We start from the raw sequence: 26,142 nt of genomic DNA on the forward strand, positions 1-26,142 counted from the left end.
TAGCGAAGTGAGATCGTGTTTTCTGGGGTTTTGTGGCCATTTAATATTCTCATTTTGTTGTGATTTCGGAGTAATTTCTGTTGCTATTCTGTGTATTTTTAGGGAAAATACGTTTTCCGTGATTTTCCGTTTGAAATGCCACTTTCCGTTTCAAAAGGCCCTTTCCGTGAATTCCGTCCGTTTTCCGCGATCGCGGAAAATCACTGTCCCTAGAATTAGTTGATGGCAAGAAAAAGTGACTTGAGTCCATCTTGACCATTCCTTTCAGTATTTTAAATACCATAATGGCATCGCCTCTCCTTCTTCTATAATACAGGGAGTGTAAGTCCAATACTTTTAATCTATCTGAGTAGGGGAGTTCTTTTATCTCCTGCACCATCTTAGTTGCTCTTCTCTGGACTTTCTCAATTTTATCCGCATCTTCTTTCCATTGAGTGTTCCACAAGATGTTGCCATACTCTAGGTGTGGTCTTACCAATGTCTTAAACAAAATTGGTAGGGTCCTTGTGTCCAGTTGAGTGAAAGTCCGTCTGATGATACCAAGGAGCTGATAGGCTTTGCTTACTTCCATTGATATATGCTCATGAAATTTGAGTTCCGAGTCAATCAATACTCCCAGGTCCTTTTCTCTGGTAGATGAGGCAACTTCATCTCCATTCATGTGATATTTATCTTTCTTGTTATTTCTCCCAAAGTGAAGAACTGTACACTTATTCTGGTTGAAAGGAAGTTGCCATTTTTCAGCCCACATGGTAAGTTTGGACAGGTCTGCCTGTAAGGCCTTGGATTCTTCATCATTCCCTACTGCTCTGTACATCTTAGTATCATCCGCAAAGAGTAAGATCCTGGAGTTTATGTCACTAGGCAAATCATTAATAAAAATGACAAATAGGATTGGCCCGAGGATACTCCCTTGCGGTATACCACTCTTAACATCTGTCCAAGATGATGTCACTCCATTTATAGCCACTCTTTGCTTTCTGCCTTTCAGGAAGGCACTAATCCAGGCAAGAAGAGGGTTCTCAATTCCATAAGCTTTCAGCTTCAATAAAAGTCTTTCATGAGGTACTGCATCAAAAGCCTTCTTAAAGTCTAGATATAAAACATCAATAGGTTGGCTATCGTCTAATATCCTAGTCCATTCTTCAATGACTTTGTTGAGTTGTGTAGGTAAATTGTTCACTGCTTGTATTAACTCTAGGCTTTCCAATTATTTGGAATGTGCAGGAATTTTAGGCAATGAGCAGGCAGGGTTTAGAGAAAGTCATAGTACCCTTGATCACATATTTACATTACATGGTTTGATCGATTTGTATCTACACGATGCGAAGAGAATTTACTGTGCCTTTATTGACTACAGAAAAGCCTTTGACCTTGTTGACAGATCTAGTCTCTGGTCGAAGTTGATTTCATGTGGTATCAATGGGAAGATTATTAGTGTTGTTTATAATATGTATGAAAATGCTAAATCATGCATAAAGTATGGATATAACATTTCTGATTTCTTTACCTGTAATATCGGAGTGCGTCAGGGTGAAAATTTATCTCCTTTGCTCTTTGCAGTTTTTCTTAATGATTTTGAATATTTTGTTAGTCGGTATTATAAAGGCTTAAATATGTGCTCTTCTCTAATAAGGGACTACCTGAGCAATGATGATGTGGAAGTTTTCTTACGACTATATGTTTTATTATATGCTGACGATACAATAATATTGGCTGAGTCGGCTCAAGAACTTCAGTCTGCTCTGTCGGCTGTTCATCAATATTGTGAGCAGTGGAAACTTTCTGTTAATACAAGCAAGACTAAAGTTGTGATTTTCTCACGTGGAAAGGTTCGTAAATATCCAGAGTTTTTGTTTGGGGATACTGCTCTTGACGTCGTAGAGGATTATATTTATTTAGGTACCACTTTTAATTACAATGGCTCCTTCAAGAAAGCTATGAAAAAGCAAGTTAATCAGGCTAGGAGAGCAATGTTTAATCTTAAAAGTAAGGCCAATGTGTTGAGTTTGCCTTTGGACATTCAATGTGAATTGTTTGATCAGCTGGTGGTACCAATTTTGTTATATGGTAGTGAAATTTGGGGGTTTGGTGATGTAGATTGTATTGAAATGTTTCATAAGAAGTTTATAAAAAGCCTCCTTGGACTTAGTCGAGGGTCTGCGAATTGTATGGCATATGGCGAATTGGGAAGAGTCAGTCTGCTTTATATTATTGAAAAGCGTATGATAAATTTTTGGGCAAGGATTCGTCAAAGTGTAAATGGAAAATCTAAATTGTCAAGTATGATTTATAGGCTTTTGCGTCAACTTCATGATAGGGACCTTTATAAGTCACCATGGATAGTAAAAGTGAAAAACATTTTGGATAGATGTGGGATGTCTAACCTGTGGAGTGTTGAGAATATAGTCTTGGACGTTAAGTGGGTTAAGTCAACTGTGAGTCTCAGATTGGATGATATTGCTAAACAGGAATTGAATACTGAAATTAATAGAAACCGTTTGTGCATGAATTATAGGATATTCAAACAAGATTTTGGGTTTGAGAACTATTTAGTGAAATTAGATTTTGCAGATAGGATTGAACTCTGTAAATATCGTTGTGGAAATCATAGATTGCCAATTGCTAATGGTCGTTACCTGCCTAATCAAGGTTTGCAAACTTGTACTCTATGTGACTCGCATGAGCCAGGAGACGAGATTCATTATGTGTTTAATTGTCCTGCTTTTGAAAGTGAAAGGAAAGCTTTAATTAGAGGGTATTATTTTGTCAGACCAAACGTGATTAAAATGCACAAGTTGTTTAATATGCGAAATACAAAAGACTTGAAAAATCTGTCAAGATTTTGTAAATTCATTATGTCAAAATTTTAATATCTTAAGTGTAGTTGCTGTCTTGGTTACTTTCTTGTATTAGGGCATGATTTCAGATTTTGTTGGATTGCACCTGCACATGCTAAGTGGGGTACCGGTCTCCAGATACTCTCTGGCATGTCGGGAGTGGGTGGGTTAATTTGTGCCCGTTTCTATTTCTATTACTGCTCTTGTATTGTACATATGTTTATTATCATCATGTTTGATTCTTGTTACCTTGGTATTTTTTTCTTATGCCTATTATTGCCATTGTTGTAAGTTGTTATATTTCTTCTATGCCCCCAGGAGGGGCCGTCAAAGAAATAAAATCATTGTCATTGTCAGCCGGGCAAGGCAGGCGGCAAGGACGAGTCCAAGACGCCTAGCTTTGCTGTTGTTAGCGTTCGTGCAACCGCGCCGGCCGACTTCGTCTTCGATCTTCGAGCAAATTCCCCACCTGGCTGGGCCTTGGGCCCGTTTCCCAACACTGTCAGAAAGTCTAACTTCTTCTAAAGAACTAGGCATTGTCGCCTATACTTTTAGGCATTACATTGCAAAAGCCAAGGACAAGCAAGAAGGAATATTAGAAGAAAGGTTGATTTGAAGAAAGAATTAATTAGGAAAGAAAAGACCCCCAAGGCAAAACACTTGGATGTCTTTTTAAAGATAGTGCACATTACATACTTAATGTAATAAGGGTGTCAAAAACACTAAAATATTGAAAAAAGGGTATCTATTTTCGCTAGGAAAGCTACGTGTCGAGTGTTTAGGTCAAATTTGCGAGGGTCTAAAAATTAAGACTAAATTTTTTTGTAAAGGATGTACTTTTTGCCCCAAGTGTTTAGAGTATGATTTGTGCAAGGTGTGGGGGGTGAGTGAGCATAAACAATGTGAAAAAAGGATACCAAAAACTAATTTGGCGGGGGGTATCTGTATTTCAAATAGAAAATCACATGTCTAAAAAGTTCAATATCTGCTCTTTTATTTGATACCTCAATCACAGAAAATGGTGAAGAAGTAAAAAAATGCTGTTCCCTCAAAACAATGCTTGTATTTCCATAATTTCATTAAATAAACGTGTTTTTACCGGTTTCCCTCAGAAGATCTCGCACGGTTACCAAAAGAGATTTAATGCATGGCTGATCGTCAACAAAAAGGAAATAAGTGAGTCTGAAGTTCAGACTCTGAACGCTAGCCTGTAAAAACTCTTCATTTTATGAAATTATTGAAATTCAAGCCTTATTTCAAATAAGCAGAACTTTGTAATTTCTTGACCATTTTCTGTAATTTAGTTATCAAATTAAAGAGCAGATATTGAACTTTTTAAAAATGTGGTTTTCTTTTTGAAACCCAGATACAGCCCGCCAAGTGACTTTTTGGTATCCCCTCTTCAAATTGTTTTTGCTCACTCATGCGTGAATGAGAAATAATGTAAGCAATTTCAATTGAAAGAAGAGATTCTAAGCTTTACATTGGTAGGTCATTTGTCTATTGTATTTTTGATTAAGTTATGATAAAGTTAAACCATTGATAAATCTCGGTTTTTTTTTTAGTGGGACGCACTGTATACATGTACACCTATGCATACAACATACATTGTGTATCGAGGGCATGCAAGGCTGGGTGGAATTAAAACTTTCTGACCTCTTTTAGGTTGGTGTTTAATTGTGAATGTGATACATTAGTTTATTTTTGACAAATTATCTCGGTAACATTTTTTAAAACTGTATCAAGTATTTAAAAACAATTTTTATCATTATTATCTTGTCATTTTGTTACTATCACTTGCGTAATCGAGTTATCCCAAGTGTCTAATCGGGATCTGCTGAATATTCGATCAGTGTAAATTTTGCTAATAGATTTAATAGCGATCGGCGGCAAGCCATTCGATCAATCGATGTTTACTCCCAGGCCTAGTCTATATGAAACAAAGTATATCATAAATGAATTTAAATCGATACTCATTAATCAAATGGGAAAATATGCAAAATACATGTAAATATGTACCTAATGTGTTACCATGATCATTTTAGATTTTTCATTTGTAAGAAATGTGTCAATTTATACCCAATATTAGATTGTAAAAAATAATACAATAATATAGGTTTAAGTGAGTGTGTTTGTAAAGAGAGACCGATAGAGCTGGGAGATGGAATATGAGACGTAGAAGAAAAAGAGGAAAGCAAGAAAAAGGCAGGGAGGGGGAGATAAAAGAAAAAAGGGAAAGAGAATAGGGAGGAGAGAGAGAGGGGGATCATACCCGGCTATGCTTGAACAGTGTCCTAATGATTTTTGTGACAAATGGCAAGGCATGATAACTTAGAATTATAAAAATTACATGCATATAATGTTCACATTTATTAGCTAAGAATAAACTTATCCGAACTGAGATGAGTGGATACAGGAAATGAATTGGAAAGCAGATAGGAATAGAAATAGTGGAAGAGAGAGAGAGAAAGAGAAGTAAAGATATTGATGGTGGAAGAGAAACAGAGAAAAAGGTCACATTTTTTCATACATACTGCAGTAATACATATTTTGGCAATTTTTGTGATTTCAATTGAAATTTTAAATTAATTGAGCATCAGTGAATAATTGCTCATATGAAAGAAAAACGTTTTGATTAACAAAGGCAAATCAAATGAAATTTGAGTTTGCCAACATAAAAAGACCACAACATCAGAATCATGTAATCGGCATTTTACAAAAACAACAATCTTCTAATGATAATAACTTTTTTTCAATTTTGGATGCAGGCCGCACTCATTAAGGGTATAAAAAACACCAATTTAAAAAAAAGGGTGGTTCTGAAAGAATGGTCAATCGCGGGGTCAAATGTATTGAGGGTATTTTTTTTTTAAGACTAGCCAAATGTGTTTCGAGTATGTTTTTTCTCCAAGCTTTTGCCCCGCGGCTTTTCCTCTTGTTTCTGGAAAGTATTTTGTTTCTTCCCGATTGTACAAACCTTGTTTAGGGGCCAAAATGTGTAAATGAAGCCCGCGAAAAACTTGTTTAGGGGGTTATTTTGCACACAGAGAAAAACTCGTTTAGGGGGTGTTTGGATATAATTTGGTCACACATGTGTACAGCAATACATTTGACTGGCCCCCGGGAATCGTCACGGCACACAGTACACAAACGCACCTTTTTTTTTAAAGCTAGCTTTCTTCCCACTACGTATAAGTTTGCACCAATCACAACAAGACTCAAAACAAAGGCTGAAACAATTAGATGTGAAAACTCAATAACTTGCTCCTCCGATCACATCAGCAAATCAGTACGGTAATCTGAAAATCAATATAATTAAAAATATCTCCTGCCGATTTTGTGATTATTTTGGTGGATAAAATATTTTTTATGTGAGATTGTTCACTCTGATTCAGAGTTTGATCATTGTGCCGATGCAGTATTGAGAACCAATCAATTTGCTCCTGCCTGCGTGGCAGGTGGGAGTTCCGGCCATCAGCTACATGTATGTATGCTGACTTTGTGTGTAGATCAAAGGAAATGGCGCAAACTGGCGTGCAATTTGAATTGAGGAAAGTTGTTAACTTTGTTTTTTCTCTCTCTCTCTTCTGTATTTTTTCTTTTTGAAATTTGGGAAAACTTTGTAAAATTTCTTTTAACATTGAGAATTTTGCTTGCCAGATTTGGGCAATTAGTTTTTGTCTTTACTACAAAACACTTGCCCGACTTTAATTTTTACTTGCTCTGGGCAATCGGGCAAGCGCTCATGTCACACCCTGTTTTAGGGATATATGCTTGATTATTTTACCCTGTCTGTTTCTATTATTAGAGAAACGCAACCGGAATTCGACATGTGCCTCCATTCGACATGGCAAACCCATTTCACAATCCAGCACATTCCTTCACCACAACACCCTCAAAAACACACTCCAAACACATTTTTATAACACAGGCACTTTCACTTACCCCATGAAAGTCCGGATTTTAACTCCAAAATCCCCTTTAAAAATTTAAATATTTCTGTTAAAAATAAGGAATTTTTGCCATATTCCAGAGCATGCGTTGATTTAACTCAGATTAAAGAAGCGGGGTTGCCGAAAAATGTGCTAAAAAGGGAAAAATCTATTTTTTTGTTCTAAGCTCGCAAACGTCTTCGCAAATTTAGGATCGCATCTCCAAAATCACTTATCAAAAAATAAAAATGGAGAAAGGGTAACACATTGAATTTGCACAGAAATCAAGTTAACAGCAGACTAGTGACAGGCACAGGCCTCTATTCAACATGGGGTTAGAGCATGATGGGGGAGTGAATGGATGGCAGGTCTTATGACATAGTGATTATAGTAATTAGAGAGCTAAAGGTATTTCAAATAGGCACAATTAGCAATGTCAATGATGTGTCATCGTACAATTTCCTCCAGATTTATCATAAAACTGATCCCTACTCAACGAAGATTTGTATTGTATATGCTTGCATTTTCTGTGGAATTGAGGCATTTATGAACTTTTAAACCTTGACTATTTCCTCTATATCACAGTATTGTCTGTCTGAGCAACCTAGTGCACCATGTCTTCTATTGACTTTCAAAGGGACAACGATTCTTCTAGACTGTAGTCTAGACCTTGGCAGTCTTCAGCATTTCCTTCCAATGCCTCTGGTTCCAAGGTAATTTTAATCATCCTCATCTCTGATTATATCTTCATCATATGGGGATGGATCTAGGATTTTCCAAAGTGGAAAGGGGCACTTTAAGAAAAGAATCAACAATAAGGGCCTGGGGGGACACATGCCCCTTTTGCCACTCCCTGGATTATATATATCCTGATATCATCATCTCAAGAAGAAAGCCATCATCTATATTCAAAATGTTTATTCTGAAAATGACAATCAACTCATGCATTCATTGGTCTGCATATTGAATAGAAAAGCAAAGCTGCAATGCATACTTATGTGTCATGATGCATAAAATGAAAATACCTACACATCCAAATACATATGCACTGTAATACCAAAATATTTTATCACCAGTGTAGATGAGATAATTGCTGAAGTCAATATCTGATTGACTGAATTCCCTCATCGAGCAACATGAAGTTTATTGATTTCATTTTATAATAATTTCTTCTCTCATCCCTTTATTCTTGTAGCACCCAGTTTTCAAAAATGCCAAATTGGAAGCCAAGTGAGAAAGGCCATGGACTTGCACATTCAAAGGTATGAAGAATTAAAGAGGAAGGGAAGGGGGAAAATGAAATAAATAATTGTGAATGATATATAATAATGTTCAATTTTTATTTTGAGGACTAACAATATTTAGTTTTCAACTATTAAATGTAAATCTTTGATACTAATGCATGTATCTTTTGTACTTTGTTGAAAGTGAAAGTTGGATTGTCATTCTTAAAGCTAACAAACTGAAAGGTTCTCTTGGTGAAAAATAACAAATTTAATGATTGAACTTTATTTTGTCTCTACCAAAATGATTTGCTGATCACTTTGTACAGGAGCTGAAGGAGTGCAGTGGACGGGTGTTTGTTGATGCCACACCAGAAGTTTGTACTCCAGAGGTAAATATACATCTGTTGATACATAGAAAAGTATTGGAAAGATATAGTGATGGATTAACATGCAGTCTACTAGAACAGAATGAGCATTCTATAAAGCCTACTAGAAAAGCAGAATTCAGTAGCCTACAAGTTATATAGTAAAGGTGAATTATAAACTTGACATCAGGAATAATAAACAGGATTTAAAATGATACCAGGATGTAAAGATTTTTAACTACAGACATAGAATGGGAATAAATATGCATGCAATGTGGTGATTTATGTTTCACTGGAGGGGTGTCAAAACCTTGTATCTCAATATATTTCACCTTCCACCCAAACCAACAGTAAGTCACCCAAAATGATTTTTTAGATTTTTATTGTTTTTATATAAAGCACATTCTAAGATTTTAAATGGTATAAGTTGTCAAAGTTGAACAACAAACCAATACTTTGAAATTTCATGGATCTAGTTCCTGAAACTTGGACATAAGAGCAATCAAGTATCCCTGAGCACCCTATGCGAGTTTCAGGTCACATGACCAAGGTTAAAGGTCACTTATGGTTACAAACTTTGGCCATGTTGGGGCTATTTGTGGAATTGTCATTATGGATCTAGTGCATGAAACTTGGACATATAGGCAACAATGTATCCCCAAATATCCTGTGCGAGTTTCAGGTCACATGACCAAGGTCAAAGGTCATTTAGAGTCAACAACCTTTGGTAATGTTGTGGGTATTTGTGGAATTGTCATCATAACTTGAAAAGTTTATGGATCTAGTTTATGAAACTTGGACATAAGATAAACGATGTATCCCTGATTATATGACTATGATAAAAGATCATTTAAGGTCAATGAACCTTGGCCTTGTTGGGGGTATTTGTTGAATTAGCATCAAAACTTTAAAAGTTTATGGATCTATTTCATGAATCATAGACATACTGTACATGTAATCAAGTGTGAATGCTTGTTTTGCACACGTTTTAGGTCACATGATTATGGAAAAAGATCATTTTGGGTCAATGGACATAGTATAATATTATATTATGAACGTTTTCTTTTGTGAATAATTATTGAATAGCTGTTTTCAAAGTCAGCAATGCTGCTATATCGAATCGTGTAATGCAGGTGAGACTGCTAGAGGCGTTACACTTGTATATTTTGTATATTTTGTGATGCAAGATTTTAACAGCCCAGAAAGGTGAATTATTGTTCGGATGTTTATGAGTGTGTTTGTTTTTTGTGGTTCCTACTGTGCTCAAGATATGGATATGCTTTGCATCATTAGAGATGATGGTTAATTTGTGATATTTAATATACAAGAGATGTACAAATACTACATTTGAATTATCATTTTACCTTTAATGTACAAATCAATCCCTTGTTATTCATTTTATAAGTTTCACATGTTATGAACAAGTTTCTGAGATTTGACTGCTTTTATCTAGTGAACTTTGTATGAAAAATTGTAACATTAAGACAATTTTAATTTTGATCTTTTTTTTATTCATAGTTTGGAATGATTGACATGTCAACGGTAGATGCCATATTGATTTCTAACTATCATTGTATGCTTGGACTACCATTCATTACAGAGGTAAGATACACCAAACCTTTTGAACTGTAGTATGGTGTAGTGTTATAGAGGTAAGATACACCAAACCTTTTGAACTGTATAATATGGTGTAGTGTTATAGAGGTAAGATACACCAAACCTTTAGTATGGTGTAATGTTATAGAGGTAAGATTTACCAAACCTTTAGTTCTGTAGTATGGTGCAGTGTTATAGAGGTAAGATACACCAAACCTTTAGTATTGGAGTATGGTGCAATGTTATAGAAGTTAGATACACCAAACCTTTAGTACTGTAGTATGGTGTAGTGGTACAGAGGTAAACCTTTAGTACTGTAGTATGGTGCAATGTCATAGAGGTAAGATTCACCAAACATTTAGTAGTTTAGTATGGTGCAGTGTTGCAAAGGTAAGGTACACCAAGCCTTTAGTAATGTAGTACAGTGCAGTGTTTTGGATCTAGGTTAGATACACTAAACATTTAGTACTGTAGTATGGTCTAGTGTTATAGAGGTAAGATTGACCAAATCTATAGTACTGTACTGTAGTATGATGAGGTGCTATAGAGGTAAGATACACTAAACATGTAGTACATTCGATGCAGTGTTTTAGAGGTAACATCCACCAAACATTTAGTATTGTGGTATGGTGCAATGTTTAAAAGAGCTAAGATATGCCAAATATTTTTACTGTAATTTAGTGTATGTTATAGAGGTAATATTCACTAAACATCTAGTTGTATAGTATAATACAGAAATAAGATACACCAAAATTTTAGTTCTGCAAATGACTTAGTGATGGTTAATGTTTGTTATTTCTCTGATTTCTAAGAAGCATTATTGCTTGTTTATAAACAATCAGAGGTCGAATAGCTTCATTTCCTATCCGAGGGACCTGCTATTAGGATCAGTACCTTGCCAAAGGACACTTACGTATTGCGCTTAACTCCCACTTTCTCTCAATATCTTGACAAATTTCAACATCTTGAACAGTATAGATATGTAATACTGTATTTAATTTATATTTCTAGTTTTTGGTGATTAGTAGTAATGGACAGGATGTGATGTGAAGTGAATTCCTAACTACAATTTTTCTATGTTCTCTACTTATTCTACTCACCAACTGTCTGACTTATGATCCAAAATGGCACACTTGAGTTGATTCACGGAGTCCATGAATTAAGCTTCAAAGATAATATGGAAGCTAGCGATTGCGATGGTATATGAGCGATTTAGTCCGTTGAGGGCGTGCAACGAATCGCGACTAGAGCTCTAGTTGATGACCGAACCGCGGAAGATATTAATCACTGCGAAAGTGAAGTCCAAAGTTATTGCACAATCCCAACACAATTAATAGAAAACTTGTCGCGCTATCTTGTCCGCGAAAAAGAAGAAAATGAAGTTGAAGCTCCTCTATGGCACACGGAAAACGCGAATAAAATAATCCACAGGTATGTCCACAGATGAAAAGTTGAACTCAGAAATGCAGAACTATATAACTCCAATATATAGATATCCAAGTGTATAAATCCAGTTATGGGTGTATATAAAATCCAAGAATGGTCTAATTGTAAAACCACGAGGTTTAGCGACTTTCTTCAATAAACGCGTGACCACGAAGTTGACTCCTCGAGATCAAAGGTAGAAGTGAGGCAAAAACGTTTCCACAGAAAATGCTCCGAGATAAGCCACGCCTTGAACTGAAATGATTGGTTGAATAAAAGTTTGTTGACCATAAACAAAAGCTGTCATTCGTTGATGGATTGTAAACAAAACTTGATTGGCTGTTCAGAAGTCTACAAGGCATGGAGCTTTGGAATAAGCGTACATGTCAAAAAGTATTACAAAACATGAAATGTTCGTACGCTTACTAATATGTGAAAACACATGATTTACAAAGGTGAATGGACTTTATAGAAAATTAAGTTCTGTATAATTTGACGAAAATGTGAAGTTGCTACAGGTGTATTTCTTGTTGTGCTATCTAATGTTATTTTTTATCATTATATATAGTGTATAAATTATCAATATAATTACAAATCTGACAATCTGCTTCTATTATTATGTTAGTTATACTGCATGATATTTCAATTTTCCAAGTAGAATAAGAATATTATTAATGATAAATAACGGATTATGCTCTTTTCTTGCAATTGTCTCAAAATTAAAATAGATTATATGATATCCTTATCATTCAGTTTACAGGTTTCAAAGGTGTCATATATGCAACAGAACCAACCATTCAAATTGGCAGGTACAGAGTAAACTTTTTTTTCTTTTTGACAAGTGCACACACATTATTACCAAGAATACTTTCTTGTATTTTCATTTATTTGAATATAGGATAAAAGAGCACAGTTGATTAAATAGCTTGTTCTAGGGCACAGGTGCCGTGGCAGGGTATTGAACCACAGACTTTCATGTGTCAAAGTCTTATACATATACCTCTGGGCCCAGGGCATTTCTACTTCAGAGTGAAGTGAACAATTCAAACTGTCATAGAATTCTCTAGGAAAGATGCAACAAGAATAACCATGTAAGGTTAATGTAAAGATGATTTAGAGTATTTCTGTGCTTTATATGATGAATGCACAATATTTGTGAGCGGGATGGTGCTATTCAGTGCTATGATAGCAACACTTTGACTTAAAAAACCACTGTGATGATTCAGCAGACTTCTGATAATCTGCTGACCATGTGAGAATCATTGTGAAGGAATGCTCCCATGGGAGTGGAGAAGGTGCATAAATTGTGTGTGGGCAAGTCAGAATTAAATGACCAGGTTGATAATATACATGTGTCTGTAAAGCACTTAGAGAAATTGCTCTGATTTATTATGGAATATTATTATTATCAAACAAAAGTAATGTAATTCCTGCTTTTTATTCACCAAGAAACTGCCTATTTCCAAACAAAGTTTACTGAGTTGATTTGTCAGTTGTCTTTCTTTTTATCCTCCAAATGACTCTATTATGGATGATGATGATGATCCACAGCTTTTATATTGTGCCATATTTCTGTTAAAAAACATTCATGGGTGCAGGCTACCGGTAATCCATTTTAAGCTTATTACTGCACATATTTCAATGATATAGGCAAATGATGGAAGAGCTTGTTGAGTATATGGAAAGAGTTCCCAAGAAGCAATCATCCTCCCCCTGGAAGAAACCAGACTTACTGAAATCACTCCCTGCTCCGCTCAAAGATGTTAAATGGCTTGGGTGCTGGAAGAAGTGCTACAGTAAACATGATGTGAATGCCTGTCTATCTAAAATTACCAATGCAGCATTCTCAGAAAAGCTGGTTAGTGTTTTATAATTCATTTATCAATTTCATTTCCATTCAACAGGGAAGCCCCATCAGCAATACTGTTATACAAAAGGGCCTTGAAATTGGATGTGGTTTTAATAAAGTCAAAATTTTGCAATGGAAGCACCATTAGTATTAAAAAGCATTCACTTTGATAGATTGACAGTTTGATGCTATTAAATAGGTTTATGATTCCTTCCTTACAACGTATATTCTGTCCTGGAAAGTGATTATATTCAATTGACTCTCATGCTCATTCAGTTTGAATGCTTGCCTGGCTTGTAACATCTTGGAATAGTCTTAATACTTTAGATCAAGAAAATATGTTGAAGAAACATTGAACAAGTTTACAATATTTTAATTCTTGGTAGTGGTTCATATCAGAATCTCTTTGAATCTATCTCGGATTCCATCTTACAAATATTAGTGCTTTATCAATTAAATCAGTTGCTTCTTTAAGACTAGTTTTGTAAACTTTTTGTTATACTGTAGAGACAGGAGTTGATAGTGATTGATCCGAATTATACCTTACCATGTATCAAGACTCTACCATGTCATGGCAATGTTTGTCAGTGGGATATCAATGATACCATTTACATAATGATCTATTTGTGTCAACTTGCCTACATTTCCAATATTACTGCTTCTATTATGATGTTTGTAGAAAATTCAGACCCTTTTTGTTTTTCTAATTTCTTTATTTGTTAAATGTGCTTTGTATTCTTATAAAAAGCACTTTATAAATGAAATGTATTATTTTGCATTGTTATTTGTTTTGTGTTTATATTAGAGTTTATATGGAGCCCTGACGTTAGTTCCATTGAGTTCTGGTTTCTGTCTAGGAAGTTGTAACTGGATCATCAGCTCAGCTTATGAAAAGGTGAATCTATCCACAAGATATGGACCATAGTCCCTTCTATTGATCCGTATGAGGACGGAAGAAAATAATTCAACCTGATTTCTTGAAATATCCATTATGATGCAATGTCTGTAGTAATATTAACTCATATTATGAATGTCACCATATTTTGAAACTTCTGCATAATTTTACATTATATTTAATTCTGTCCATCGCTTGTTATGATGGCAATTTTTTTAATGAAGAATGTTTATGTGATACTGTACACAGTGCCTTGTCTTGCTTTGGATTAGTACAACAAAAGACTTACCAGTATTGCATATTTATACAACTGTCTTGTATAATATCATGTCTGATCATATTTAGATGATATTAAATAGATTTTTAAAATTCTGAATATTATTTAATTGAGGTTGTTATCTGAGTTGCTATTCAGAGAGAGTGGACCATAGCCCCTTGGTCAGTGATGGCAACCATTGGTTAGCCCTTTCTAGTTATCTGACCTTTAACCTTTGTTATCTGATAGGTATCGTATGTATCGGCATCGTCCTTTCTCACCACACATTCTATGCCCATCAACCAAGACCCATTAAAGAACAGTGATGTCATTGTACTGACAGGACTCACACAGACTCCAGCACACAATCCTGATAGCATGTTGGGAGAGTTCTGCAGCACACTCAGTAAGTCTAATATCAGCCAATCAGATGCATGGATATCAGTAGCTTATAACAGTTGTCAGTGAAAATCATTGAATATTTTTGTCTTATACAATGCTCCTTATATATCTCCTGGTTGTCTGCAGCTGACCATGATGGACTAAAGATGTTGATCAGTCAAATCCTGCTTCCTTTCTGTCTTATCATGGATATGCAATCAATTGTTCATTCAATCAACATACTTTATGAATTAAAAATATAAAAACCTGGAAAAGTACCTTTCTTATAATATCTGTGAATGGAGTTTAGGTTATACTGTCATTGACAACAGAGGAGTTCATTAAATACTGAATTTGAAAAATGCCATAAACTAAAGCTGTATGTCAGAAATTAATTTTTCTCCATTTTACATAATTTTATGGATTGATTGAGACATATTGATGCATCAGAACAGAATGTTCTCAATGTTCATTTCATTTCAAATTTATTATTTTATAATTATTATTCTATGTCATGTGAGATAATGATACCCATTGTCTTTACCCCTATCTAGCCATGACAATCAAGAGTGGAGGAAATGTCTTAGTCCCATGCTATCCTTCTGGTGTGATCTACGATCTATTTGAATGTCTTGCCGGTTACATGGAGAGTGTAGGTTTGATGCAAACACCTCTCTATTTCATCTCACCTGTAGCAGACAGTTCCTTAGCTTTCTCACAGATACTCTCAGAATGGTATGCATACCTGCCAACCATTCCGATTTTGGCGGAATTATACCGATTTTTTAGCCTCCATTCCGAATTCCGAATTTTTAAACCGAAATTCCGATTTTTGGGTCAATCAATATAGTGTTGAAATTATTGAAACGGCTGTATGATGCGAATAACGCATAAGCGGCTGTAACATACGACTAACGCATAAACAACTGGAGCGCACGGCTAAGTGCTAAGTGCACAGTTCCATTGCAATTGCATGTGAAAATTACGAGCAGCGCGCGGCCGATATTAGCGTTGACTTCCGGAACAAAATGGCGGCTGACATCGGCTCGCGAAAGTGCCAGTTTTCAGTGAGGACACGTTTTCAAAATCCACGAACATCGGAAAAACCGTGAAAAATTCACTTTTTTAGACCCCTTGTTTCCTAACTACGATGTATAGAATTAACGATGGTGATATTTTTGACGCGAAATATGGTGATTTAGTAAGAAAATTTCACTTTTTATTCGAGGTTTTGCCCTTTTCGCCGGATGATTTTGTATTGTGGAATGAGTTAGTGAATGAGTCGTGTTTTGGTGTCTAGAGTGTGTTGGTAATATCATTGATGAGTCTGCTGACCGGCTGCTTAAATTACCCGGCCGCTCGGCCGGCCGCGCCGTGCACATGGGGAGGCTCTGCTGCAGTTACTCAAGTTAGATCTATCCCTACGCAATGTTAAAATTGATCTGTACTTTATTTTTTCGAATAATTGTCAAATTTGTGAGAAAGAAAGGAAATTATCAACTTTCGAGTCAAGTTGAGCCATCGGAGCTGAACGCCAAATCTACTTGCTTCGCTTGCCTAAACTCCCGGCGCCCGAGTTGCTGCGCCTCAGCCTCCCAGTCTCACCGGCGCACCGCAAGTGCAGTGGTGGTTGCGGGTCGGGCGTATGCCGCCGTAAGCTTCGGCTCCGTTTTTGTCATGGCTGAAAATCTGCTTTCTTATGCCAACAAGCACTTATCTAATAAAGTTTATGATATAACCTTGTCCTCAGTCACTACTCCTGTGTGGTGAAATATAAACATGAATAAGATGACAATGTTTGGCTTATTTTGATGCATATGATAGACTTGATATAAATGATAAATAAATGTTAGATTTTTTTGCACTCAGTTTTTAATACAGTAGGCCAACTTGAATCTGAATTAATGATACAAAATATCCCTTGGCCCAAAACTCAATTGTATTCTTGAAATTATTTTTTTTCTGATTAAAAAGAGAATCTTTCCAGAAACTTTCCAACAATAGAGGGCCTCACAATTTATTAAAAAATTAAATTATTCCTAAGTCTATATAGATTTCAATGAAAACAAATCACACCTGAATGAAACTGGGTGTATTTTTTGTCACAAACGTGATATCTTCAAGACCTTTGTTTTAATGTTTAATTGACAAATGATATTATATTACATATAAGTAGACTAACGTTACATGTAGGTCATCCTGTGGTATGGTAAATAGGGTAAATTTGCTTTAAAAGGGGTAGAGAAATGCTAATTTTACATGCAGAAAATGCAGAGTCCCTACCATGGGAGGGGGAAACCATCTCGCGCGCGACCCGTTCGGGGCCCTCGTGGCTTTGATACTGATTTTTTATTATCAAAGGTTGGCAGGTATGGGTATGTAGTAAAAACATTGGTAAATTGCCACTTGGTCTACTCTCAGTGGCCCACATTCTGAAGTCATGTTTAACTAAGACTACGGTCCAACCCTGTCCTAAAATTAAGGAAAGCCAAAACTGTCAAAATTGTCCTTACATTGTATGTTTCTTATGTTTACTGTGTTCTTTTGTAACTTGTGAAGGGTGAAGAAAGCTATCTTATTTATCCTTCTGAATGATTTGAGAGAAAATTAGCTGATATATTGAAATACTAGTGTTATACTGTAAAAGTGGAAATTTTCGCGGATTTCGCAGCAAGATCGGCGAGCGCGAATTTATGGGCATCTATTTTAATGCAAGTTTTGAGCCGCGGTTCAATTGTGTGTATCGTTTTGAAAAAAAAAATGCATAATTTGACCTATAGAGGGCAACATTCATGCAAGCAAGCTTGAGCTCCAAAATCGTATGCTTTGCGAGAATTTGTTCCAATGCGATATTTTTTTTTACAGTCACAGATCGGTATTGAAATTATGATTTTGCTTAAAATATAAGTTGCTTTTGCTGTTTGATTGGTGAGTGTTCAGACCTGTTTAGTTTTTTTAGAAGACGTCTTGTCGATCGCCCAGGTTTGTTGATTGATCCCATGCACTTTGAATAGCCGTAATCCCCCGGTCCTTACCCAGTGCTCGGCCGTCCATACCAGGCCAGCAGCGCCTCTGTTTTGCCTTCCCCGATGTCCACCCTGCAAAGAAAAGTTGCGCTAGATGTCACAAAAGCTCATGATTGGACCAAAACAATGCTGAATTACGCCGCTTTAGAGCTAAAATAATGATCAGAAAATACAATTTCGTTGCTGAAATGTTAATTAAAACCATTCACAGATGGGGAAGGAGGAAGTGACTTTGTGATTATGGAGTGTGCAGCATGGATTCAAGAATTCGCGAATATGTTTTGAAGTCGCCAAGCGCGAAAAAATTAATCCTGCGAAAATAACAGCGTTTACAGTAGATGTATGCCTGTATTGGCTATCCATAGTTAAACCACATATTTAAACCAGAGTTTAAATTAAACCTGATTTCAGAATATGGGCCACTTTGACTACCTTTGGTTTGTTCTCATTCCACGAGGTCTAATCTTAGTTTGTCTACAACTAGTGTGTATACTTACCATTTGGTCTGAGCCCATCCATTTATTGTTTGAAATAGATATCTGAAATGCAGATACTCTGAAATTCATTTTACCCAGTCGATCATGGGCCCAGCAGCTACTGTTCAGTGCCAGATTGACGTTGCTCTATCCCTTAAATCATTGAACGTCAAACAGGTTAGCAGCAACTTCCATCTTTAACCTCTTTTGGTCTGACGTGGCTTGGGTTTCAACTCCTGAGCTGCCAGTTGTGAGACGGACACTCTATCAAGTGCAATATAAATTCTGTGGATTTTCATTCAGATATGCTTTACCCATTCACCCTGGCCTAACACAACCTTGGTCTATGTAAATAGATGAACTGTTTATGAACCAAACTTTCATTTGACAAAGTGCAAAATGATATTAGATAAAGTGGAAATTAGACCAACTGGGTTTTAGTCAAAATGATATTTAGAACAAGTGATAATTGAAACAAACTGTAACTATACCAAGTCATAATAGACCAAGTGGGTTTGGCCATTATGGTATTAAATGATCAGAGAATTAGTTCATCTGCATTTTCTTTTTTTTATTTATTGTTCATGTGTGGCTTATTATATGTATGACTATTTGAAGATCTACTTCACATGAATAACAAAGTTGTTTTATATCCATATTATACTGACGGCCCTTTCCACTGCATTTCTTTTTTAATACAAGTCAAGATGAATTGGTTATCATGAATGTTATACGTACTGAAGTAATAGTTGTATGAGTGACAGGTCTTGATTATTTTCGCCCATGTTCTGTGAGCGGAAAGAATCACAATATTTCAATTCTAACTTTTATTCTACTTAACAAGGAAATATGTTTGATTGTGTTTGAAGCCTTACCAAAGCTAGACTTTGCATTTAAAACTTAAAATTTAATGCTCTCTCTAATTCTCTCATGGTGCCCGTAACACAAAGTTTTGAGATTGTTCATACAGTTGATATGTATTGTATAGAATGATCAATGTAAATTATGCAAATGAATCACTAAATGCTAAACTTGGTGATACAGGGTCAGGACACTAATTGCTTTGACTCAAAATATAGGACAAGTGTGAAACCTTTTTTCTCCCCCACCCTCTATCTTTCTATCTATTTCCGATCAGGCTATGTGGATCGAAGCAATCCAGGGTTTATCTACCAGAACCTCCATTTCCACATGCAGAGCTGATTAAGAATGGCAGGTTAAAACACTTCCCAAGTGTGCATGGTAAGTTGCTTTTGATTGTACTATTACTATACACATAATGTACTCTTGTAATGCTTTTCACACTGTATTTCCTTAACCCCATACTATATTTTTTTTGGTTTCACACTGTCTTTCTTTACCCCATACTATTTGCTTGGCAGGGGGTTAACGCCTTAACCCCGGACTATCACGCAGCTCATGAATATTGATGATTTTACCATACAGAGCATGATTAACGTGAGATTAGACTTCTTTGATTGGCCAATGCTTAGCCCCACTTTTCCTTAGCCCAGTTTCGTTTGTTTCACACTGTTTTAGTACCAAATGGTTCCGTCAAGTTGGCCCTCATTGTCAAATCTGTAATAAATGAAAAATGGTATAATTCAAACAATAAAAAACAAAAGAAATAGTGAGTGAGGGACATCATCGACTGTCTCATTTGCATGTCACTGTTTTGTGAAAGAAAGTGAAACTTTAAAATGTCATTACTTTCTTATTTTACATCCGATTTTGATGAAATTTTCAGCATTATGCTACTTTGATTTTTCTCTATTTATTCATGTCAACATTTTTCTGGGGTTGACTTGACCTTTAATTGATGTTTGTCATAGATATGCATGGACAGGGTGCATAGCAATACATAATTCATGAAGCCCATATCTTTATTGTTGAATTACAAATATCAGAGTTTGTTTATGTATTTACAAAGAAAATGTGCTCTGTGTTAAACCAAGAATTGAAAAGGAAACCGTCTTTGTTCCAGGTATGTCTTTTTTGCATGAATATGTAAAATTAAGCTGTTGAACTATCATAATGCCTTTTGAATTCATTCAATGTAATAAAACTTTTTTAATTGATATCAAACATAATAGAACTGGATTACATCTGATTCAGATTGTATATTTAGTTCAAAAGTTATCTTCATTGTCTATTCATGCAGGTGAATTTAGCAACCAATTCAAAACACCCTGCGTTGTGTTCACTGGACACCCCTCTCTAAGAATGGGAGATGCCGTTCACTTCATGGAGATGTGGGGCAAGAATAGTAACAATACAGTCCTCTTTATTGGTGAGTTGGATATGGGCAATTCCAGCGTAACGGACATGACGTTCAGACAAATTTTTGTAATTCAAAGGTTTATACAGTAGAATTAGCAGTCTTTTGATAATTGCTACTGAGCTTATCAGACACATTTAAGTATCAGTTACATACACATGAAATTTCAAATCGTTTCGTTGAACAGTTGCGAAGAAATTGCACTCTTTGTCAGCGTAACGGACATGACACGAAATGGACGAAGCATTTTTACCTCCTATTGCTTATCAAAATTCCTGTGAATTCTTAGATTGCATGCACCTGACGCTGGTGTTAATTTAACCTTAAGATCATGCTCTATCCATAAAATGGTGTTTAACAAAAGTTTTACAGTGCATTCTGTATTCATAGCTCAAAATGTAGCGTAACGGACATGACACATGAAGCGTAACGGACATGACAGTTTCGTCCACTTTTTGTAAGCGAATATAATTATTTTATTACAAGATATGGTACAAGTCTAATTGGTTACTTGTTAAGGCTAGAGGTTAGAGACACACATCATAACTGGTAATCTGTAATATCTCCTATTATTTTGCAATTTGAGAGGGGGGCTTTGCGTACAATATTTATAAAACAAAAAAATATTTGGAAAAATTTCTTTTACACCAGTTAACAACAGTTAATGATTATTTTCCAGTTACTACCATCCGCCACATCTAATTAAAAGAGAAAAAGTTGACAGTAAAGATTATTTTTTATTCATGGCTTACTATTTGACAATATACACTAGCGTAACGGACATGACACCCTTCCGAAGTGAACTTCATCAGCACTTCTTAGTTGCAAAATGAAAGAAATATGAATAATGAATGTAATTATGTAACAGCAAAGTACCTTTCCTAACATTCTTAAGAAAAAAATGTAGATATTATTGGCACTTTTGGCAGGTATTATTAATTTAATAGCTATAGCCCACATGATAATTTTATATAGAATACAATGCTTTAATAGTACCATAGGCACACTGAGAAGAGCAAATCAGATTTTTTGTGAGAAGAAAACAAAATGTACCAGACCTGATTAAATCCAAGATGAACATACACCTGTATTATAAAATGTATTTTATGATAAAGAATATGTACTAGTATTAATGTCAAATTCAAGATTAAAAAAATTATATTAAAAAGTATTTTAAATTTTAATAGCAGTACCTGGAAACCAGTCTTTCATTATCAATTATGTACGAGTTATAAGGTAATCGGAATGTTTGTAAATCGCTTCTGAGATTTTTTTCATTCAAAATAAAGATCCTTGGTATAATCATCCTTTCATCAAATCTTGGATGTACTAAATCTTACGATCTTGCTTGCTGACAAATGTGGCTGTATCTAATTTCATTGTATTGTCTGCGCTGCTTGTGTACAAACGAAGATACATCATTCAAATCATGATTATGGCTGACCAAAATACTATGATGACATAATTTATTGATCGCGCCACATTCCTTCCACAGCCTCTTTGCTTTGTGATATGAAGAAGTGCCACTGTAGATTCATGGATTCATAGAGCTACATCATGTAACACAGATATCTGAATATTTACAAACTTGTTTTAAATGTGAGCCAGTGCCATCACTGAAGAAGTTGAGGGTTGGTGAAAGTCAGATACTTTGAAGCAATGTCATCAAAGATCTCATGAATTCACAAGTTGGAGTTTTATCATGCTCCAAACTGTCAGTGCAAACACCTAAAGATAATCAATTATTGTTCAAACACAAATGATGCAGATTGTGATCTGAGTATGTTGCCAGATTTAGCTGCATCTTATCCTAATATTATGTGGCAGACCGTTAATTCTCAGAAAAATATACCAGAACAAGAGCTGAACTTTCATCATTTACCAACTTCTAAAAATAGCTAGAATGACATGCAGATTCTAGGAGTTATTACATCCAGCTATCCTCAAGCAATTGAGACTGACCACAGTCTGTGACACTGAGCCTAATATTTTGTTTTTGTGAATGCTGCCTTTTGTCATATATTAGGTGTCATGTCCGTTACGCGAATTGTCATGTCCGTTACGCCATTTTTATGAAAATGAGAAGTGGTCAGGGAAAATGATTGCTACACATGGTAGGGGGTTTAATTCTAACATAGAATCTGAATCTGCAGTACCTTCAGACAAATTTCCTGTAAGCTGTGAAAACTTTAAGTGAAAAACGTAACGGACATGACACTGATAATGGTAAAGAAATCACATTAATCTGAAGATCGATTTCTCTAAAATTGATGAATGGCATGAAATATAACAATGATTTTCTGTTGATTTAAACATTAATCATCGATACAAAAGTTAAAAGAGACCTGTGGGACCTTATTTGCTTTTAGTAGAGACAGGAAAGATGAATTGTTTAAAAATAGCCACATTTTTTAGATTTTGCAATTTATTATTTTATTTTTTTGATGATGGAAAAACACAAAATTTTATCAATATTGTGATTTTTCTATTGGAAATTGAAACTTTATAGATTACTTTTTAAGAAAATTTGACTGCTTAAGTGAAATCTGAAACTTCATTTTTTCTCGAAAGTGAACATTTTCCATGGAATTGCCCATATACAGTACGATATACCTTTAGACTAGCTAGGATGTTCTAAGGATTACCTGCCTTTAACATTTGCCATGCTGCTTTTGCCATCATTTTTTCAAATGTCACTCATAAATCCCATAGATCTGCAGTTTAACTGGCACATCAAGGGTTAAAGACTAAATTTGTTTAAATGTAGTTTAATTGGAGAATTTGCGAGTGGATGCTCGTCCAGTAAGATCAGCAGCTGAAGACTACTTTTGTTGTTCTTTGAGAGATCTATGATATCTTTACACTGGTTTTTACAATATTTTGGGATATAATTATAAGTTTTCAATATATCGCATGCCTCTAAGTGGAAAGCGATCACTTTTAACTGCTGAACCAGAGAAGAAAGATGGTTGTTATTGAAAAATCAATCCCACAAATGTTGTAAAGAGTTTGGTCATCTATACATGTAAACTACTCTAATAAACTGATAATATTCTGATCTTTATAATTGTTTCAATTTAAAAGTGGTATTTATTGATATAACAAACATGACATACATATTTGGCAATTGCACATAAATAGAGAACCGTTTACAGAAAGAATGTTCTGTTTACATGTTTATTAGGGCAATAATATATAGATAGAGTAGCATTCTTGACATGTGCATGTGATGTAACTATTTGTGAATACTGGATTTTGAAACAGAAGGGGCGCAAATGGCTCATTTGAACATAGAGGGGGCAGAGATTAAATTTTTTTTAGATTTAGCTATAATATAAAAATGTATGTTGAATGGATGATGCTTGAAATATAGAGGGGCATGCTCCGCCTTGATCTGCCTTTGATGTACATGTAACTATACCCTAAAATAATCTTACATATTCATTGTTGAATAGAGCCTGAGTTTGCCTACCTGGATGCTTTGGCCCCGTACCAACCGTTAGCAATGAAGGCTTGCTACTGTCCTATTGATACAGCTCTTACCTTTCCTCAGGCAAACAAGTTGATTAAAGATCTCAAGGTAAGAACAAAATCAACGTATTAGTTTAACACCCCCCCCCCCCCTCTAGTGATCTGATAATTATCCATCATCAAATGTGATATTACTGACAGTGTTGTAAAATTGAATATGATTTTATTTGCCTTTTCATTGTCATGAATATCATCAGAGTTAATCAATTATCATCATTAGCAGAAAAATTAGCTATAATAGTGATTGGATTTATATAGAACTTTTTCCAAAGGATACAAAGTGCTGTTTGAGGCATAAAGCAAGTTAAGATTTATAATTTCATAGGTGTTTTTTTAGACGCTTTTTGATAAGAAGCTTTGGGAAGTCTATCAAAAATAACAGTTATGATTTTACAGCTTGAAGTTTTAATTTTGTAATTTCACATGCAAGCACCTACCCAATGTTTTTATATATGCCATGAATTTCTGCATAATGGTTTTTGGGTTTTGATTTTTTTTAAATAGAATCATGTATAACATTGTTTGTCTAATTATGTATGAAATGCAGCACTTTTCTGAGAAATGAACAATATTTGAAAGTAGGTATTACATGTATATTGATATTGGTACTGTTTTAATGTATTATATTAGGGAGCTGCTGGCATTTAACATCACATAATATATTTCATACAATTTCTCTTAGTTTCCATCTTTTATAAAAACTAATTGATTTAAGAGTGAAGAATTCAGAACAAAAATGTCATTTTTTTAGCAGATATCACCAAATTATCTTCTGACGGTTTATTTCAAAATTAATCTATCATTGAAGAGTTTTAGTGTTTCATCTAAATTTTATCTTATTTGACAGCCTCTACAAGTGGTCTTACCTGAATCTTACACCAATCCACCAGAATCTCATCCGTTGAGAACAGATCTTGTTGTAGAAGTGGTATGTAGTAATCTAACAATGTTAGTCCTTTGGGTGACAAGGCCACATAAACACATAAAATGCATAAGCTTTTTACCTCGGGGAAGGTATTTTGTTCTTGACAAACGTTGTGTGACGTTTTGGCTAGCAATATCATCTGACTTAAGAAAAATGTTCTAAAGCTTATAGAATATCATTGGGGAAGATTCCTTAGACGATCACAATTCTAAGATAAATGCTCAAACTCTTGCAAAAAGCTTATCTTGTTTATGGAATACAGGCCCTGATTTTGTCAAGAAACCATTTATTGAAAAGAAACATGCCCCATAATTGATGGAATGATACCTACCTTTCCAATAAATACCATGCTATTGTGAATTTTTCATTAAAAAGATTGATATATATATTTTTCTGTGTGATAGGAGCCTGCAGCTACACCATACAATCGTGATGATGTCATTGGGTTACTAGTGAAGAGGAGATATGAGAAGGTTGAGATTACACCTGAGGTAAATATAGGGGATACCTGAAAATAATAATAAAGTGATTTGGGTGCTGCTCTACACAGGATGGATAGTTATACGAAAACACTGTGTAATGAACTGTACATTGTTTCATATGGTAAAGTTATTATCTCACACTCCATCCATGGCTGAAGATACGTTGTTCTGAGATGAAAACTATCTTTAACTGCAACATCAAGTTTGGCTGATGTAGTTACTGATAAATTTCTATTTATTTTTACTACTGTGGTGTTAGCAACATACAATCATCTCTATATCAAATTTTCATAAACCTATTTATATATGCTAAATTGCCATAGCTTGCATTCAGACAAGGCCTCATGTCTGATATGATGTGTATATAAAGCAAGTGACTTATAAAAAGACTAGTCGCCTAAGCCCTAAAATGCCATCCACAGATCCTTTAGGAACCTGGCTGGATTTCTTGTGTTAATCATCGTTTCCAGTTTGAATCTCCTACCACAGATGCCGGCGTCAAGCAACAAATGTATCATTGCATCAATGAACCCCACATCACAGAAGTGAACATACTGGGTCTCGTCTTACAAAGAGTTACGATTGATTAAATCAATCTCAACTGTGTGGAAATCCAAGAAAACAAACAGAATCACACTGAATCCTCAAGAGAACGATGA

At 35.2% G+C, this 26,142-nt stretch overlaps 1 protein-coding gene across 1 annotated transcript in view; it reads left to right on the forward strand.

Moving 5' to 3' along the window:
* Positions 1-26,142, forward strand: part of LOC129255595 (integrator complex subunit 9-like) — a 35,034-nt gene that overhangs the window by 1,642 nt on the left and 7,250 nt on the right. Inside the window, exons 2-15 of the mRNA XM_064103309.1 lie at positions 7,358-7,485; positions 7,968-8,034; positions 8,325-8,387; positions 9,882-9,965; positions 12,138-12,193; positions 13,035-13,242; positions 14,039-14,128; positions 14,634-14,790; positions 15,320-15,500; positions 19,406-19,509; positions 20,429-20,557; positions 24,001-24,125; positions 24,924-25,004; positions 25,406-25,492. Of these exons, the coding sequence (XP_063959379.1) occupies positions 7,358-7,485; positions 7,968-8,034; positions 8,325-8,387; positions 9,882-9,965; positions 12,138-12,193; positions 13,035-13,242; positions 14,039-14,128; positions 14,634-14,790; positions 15,320-15,500; positions 19,406-19,509; positions 20,429-20,557; positions 24,001-24,125; positions 24,924-25,004; positions 25,406-25,492 (1,560 nt within the window). The remainder of the gene's footprint in view (positions 1-7,357; positions 7,486-7,967; positions 8,035-8,324; positions 8,388-9,881; positions 9,966-12,137; positions 12,194-13,034; positions 13,243-14,038; positions 14,129-14,633; positions 14,791-15,319; positions 15,501-19,405; positions 19,510-20,428; positions 20,558-24,000; positions 24,126-24,923; positions 25,005-25,405; positions 25,493-26,142) is intronic.

Source organism: Lytechinus pictus, chromosome 1 (assembly GCF_037042905.1).
Source record: "Lytechinus pictus isolate F3 Inbred chromosome 1, Lp3.0, whole genome shotgun sequence".
NCBI classification, from domain to species: domain Eukaryota; kingdom Metazoa; phylum Echinodermata; class Echinoidea; order Temnopleuroida; family Toxopneustidae; genus Lytechinus; species Lytechinus pictus.